Source organism: Opisthorchis viverrini (genome assembly GCF_000715545.1).
Source record: "Opisthorchis viverrini unplaced genomic scaffold opera_v5_113, whole genome shotgun sequence".
Lineage (NCBI taxonomy): Eukaryota > Metazoa > Platyhelminthes > Trematoda > Opisthorchiida > Opisthorchiidae > Opisthorchis > Opisthorchis viverrini.
The window spans coordinates 1015218-1018835 of record NW_008751767.1 but is presented as its reverse complement, the minus strand read 5'-3'; the positions used below and the strand labels follow the sequence as shown (position 1 = coordinate 1018835).

Genomic DNA, 3618 nt, shown 5'->3' with positions numbered 1-3618 from the left:
TTAATGGAACGCTTATGCTCACCGATTCTGGTGTGCAATTCCCTGGCTGTCTGACCTATACAAACCCTCGTACAGTCGTTACATTTTATTTTGTATACACAGATCCTAGTCCTATCAACCGGAAGGCGATCCTTTAACTGCATCAAAACCAAGTGTGAAGTCTTTCCATTCTGGAATGCTACTCTAATTTTAGCCGTATTCAGCACCCTTCTAGTGACTTCAGATGTCCCTGTTTTGTATGGAATGACCGCTGTTCCGATCCACCCCTTGTTGGGCCCTGGTGTTGGCACCAATACCCGTCTTAGTTACCGCTTCTGCGTCAAAGGCGAAACGCTGCCCAGCAATAAATCCACCGATTGTTTATCAAACCTCTCTGAAACGATGACTGCCAAAACACTTTTCAACTGATCGAGGTCACGTGGACCTTTAAAGCAACCGACAGGGGTTTATTGATCAAAGTGAATTATGCTCACGATCGACCAAATATGGACGAATGGTCGTTGAAACTATTGTAGCACCGAAATTTACTTCCAGAGTGGAGATCAATGAATTTTCCAGCCAGCGGGTAGCAGATTTCATTCAGTAAAGTAATCATCCAATGTAAAAGCACCCCAAATACTCCTCGGGAAATTTTTAACAAGTTACATGACACCGGTCTTTCAAGAGAGGTTTTCCCGACACGGTGCTGTCTTAAGACCTCTGACGCAGTTTTTCTCACTCCCCGCTTCAGACTGGCCGTTAAATCACAGGTGCTTACACCTTCGTTTATTCCGAGGGGCCTCGGTCAGGAATAGATCAAATCTATGATTTGGACAGTCCGGCTCCTTGACTTGACTCTTGTCGATGTGGAAGACGCAGTCAAGTGTCTCCCCTCCTGTGTATTCACGTGGACGAATGGTGATGTCCGGAATCCTAGCGCTTAAGTGTACGCTGGCATTTCGCACCTACAATTTCCATTGATCGATAATGCTGATCTGATTCCGGTTGTGGCTTCAAATGACGCATAGAGCCCAATGTAATAAACTGTCTTATTCAACGTTTTTCGGAGCGAATCTACAGTACAGAAGCGGTAAGGGAGTTGATGTGACCCCGGTGTATACGTTCCAAACTATTATACCTAACTTTGCTACTCGTTACCGTTGGTAACAGATATTGCGTCTTAGCGGTCCCCCCTCCCCCATCATCACCAGTATCACCTGAGGTCTTGTCTAAACCGACTGATTTGTCAATTGGTGCTCCAAGCTCAGAAACTTCGTCTCCAAACGTGTGTTCTGCCTACCCACTACCCATGTCCGTACATTGTGACATGCTTTCTACCCACCTGGACATCACTTACATGGGCCCGGTTTGTTTCAGCTCAAACGCATTCAGGACACTAAGGTGATGCAAGGAGAGAGATCATGCCACAAAGTGTCATTCGAATTACCTTGGAGACATCCACAGTGAACGCAATTCACGTGCATAAACTTTCCAGGGCGGGTTTTCAAAAAACCTCTTCAATCTCTCTTACACAACAACCTTAGGGAACGAAAAACCGTGGAAGGCTCTTTTCCAGGAAGTAGCCGTGTCCCCAAAGACCGTTTTTTCACCATCCACTTGTTACGTACCCTTTTTAAAACTCGACACTGAGACTGACAGAGCACGTACCGCACCACCGGACACCTAGTTTTTTTTTTAAACAGAACACACGTCAGTGGGAGCAATGTGTCCCACCATAGACTAACCGATCCAAATGCATTCAGACTGGAGCAGAACGTATCATGTCTCAGGCCAGTTGTATAAAAGATCTTGGTGTTCCAATCTCTTGTCCAGAACATGTTGCCAAAGTTTTCCTTGAAGTTATTTCCAGCGTAGTCGTTCTTCCATAAAAACCACTAGCTCGGCTTTCCAAAATTTTACAACCCTTGCAGGTTGTTTTTTTTTAGTGTTTTAGTGGACCTTCGCAAAAGTTTTTTAGTGTCGACTGATGGTCCATCGGTCAGCATCTGGCAACATTCTTCTAAGTTTCCTAGTAGATTGGTGAAATTTTGCATTCGTTACATTCGGATTTGATCGATTGCTACCAAAAAAGCCCATCGCGCAGATCCGATGTGCACTTACACGCAAGAGAATTTGCGATCCTCTATCCGACTCGCTTGATGGCTTCCAACGTTCACAGTCGAAATTTCGGAGCCAATGATCACATGATTTTTCAGAGTATGTACCGCTTTCGTCCCAGTGAAAGGAAGAAGGCCTCCACTGCGGAATTATTTATTAGAAAACGCCAACTGAACAGTTGCAGACTATTGGACAGGGCAGCAAAACACTCATGTACCGCTTGTTCACAAAACTGAATATCCATCTTCTCCTTGAACGCGTCTTCCTGAACTTTCTCACATCCAAGCACACGCTACAAAGCGACTCCACAAATTCCGTAACAGATCTCACTTTTCAAGAGACGCAAAGCGGATTTACGAGAAAACATATTACTCACATGCCCCCCATCAGTAGCACCACCGTTACACCAGTTGCCCTTTTCCAGTTTTCTGAAAAGTCGCCAGTAACGACAAATAAAGGACATTTTCGAAGCTTGGTTTATGTTGATGTGGGCTAACTGTGGTAGTCTGGTTGTACTGGGTGCAAAAACGCCCAAATTCGGACTACAAAGTCGTCATTCGACGCTTTCATTGAGGGCGTGGTAAAGTAATTTGGAAATATTTCAAGGGCAGACAATATACGGGAAAAAGTTCAAAAATAGCTCTAGACAAGCAGACACACATTGACTGCTCCACACAGTTTAGTCACACGCATTTCCCGTTTTATTTTTGATGTTTTTTGCTTCAGTTGTTCAACTCAATTTTCTCGAAGATTCTGACTCCATAGAGGAAAATGTTGGTAGCTCAGGTAGCGTAGATGGTGATCGTTGGCTTGTTCGGTAAGCCGGGCAATTTGATTGCAAACGTTTCATCACCAATCGAGGTGACATCATCAGTGCGTTATTGTGGAGCGTAGTAGCGCGTAGCGGTGTGTTCGTGGTTGTGATGAAACATTTGCAATCAAATTGCCCAGCTCAGCGAACAAGCCAACGACCACCATTCTGACTCCAGTTACTGCTGGGACTTGTCATCTACTAACCGAAACTGGTTTCGGGCTGAACATTGTGGCGAATCAATAAACAGTCCGAAGGTAAGTGGTTCAGAGTACGTAGAATAACGCTCAATCACGGACTACGTGATCGAAGCCATACACTTGCTCCCAATGGAATGAAGATACGTGGAAAAATCTGATAATATGAGCAATGATCTACCTGATTTGGGGTTTAGCTTAGCAGCTCTCACATCAAGTGCGCAGGCAGTAAATCCTATCCCTGTTTCCACTGGCCGGTAGACCCACAGACTCCTCAAATCTGTTAAATTTCGCTGATGCTTGACAAGAAACGAGGTGCTATCATTCTCTTCATGTTTTTGAATGAACGATATGTGTGCTTTACTTGCTAAATCAATCAACCTGGGTGAATGCCTTCACTCCGTCACGAAGAGACTGGACCTTACCGTGGTGTGACGGTTTGCGCACCTCAGCGATCCATTGAGCTATACTGGAGAGTGTCCCGCGACACTCACAGAGTCTCTCACACCAGGT

General features: G+C 45.1%; 1 protein-coding gene across 1 annotated transcript in view; it reads left to right on the top strand.

The window, feature by feature from the left end:
- Positions 1-2807: 2807 nt before the first annotated feature.
- Positions 2808-3618, top strand: part of T265_05729 (hypothetical protein) — a gene marked incomplete at both ends in the record, with an annotated part of 8222 nt that continues 7411 nt past the window's right edge. The window contains 2 exons of the mRNA XM_009170802.1: positions 2808-2914; positions 3054-3165. Coding sequence (XP_009169066.1) covers positions 2808-2914; positions 3054-3165 — 219 coding nt within the window. The remainder of the gene's footprint in view (positions 2915-3053; positions 3166-3618) is intronic.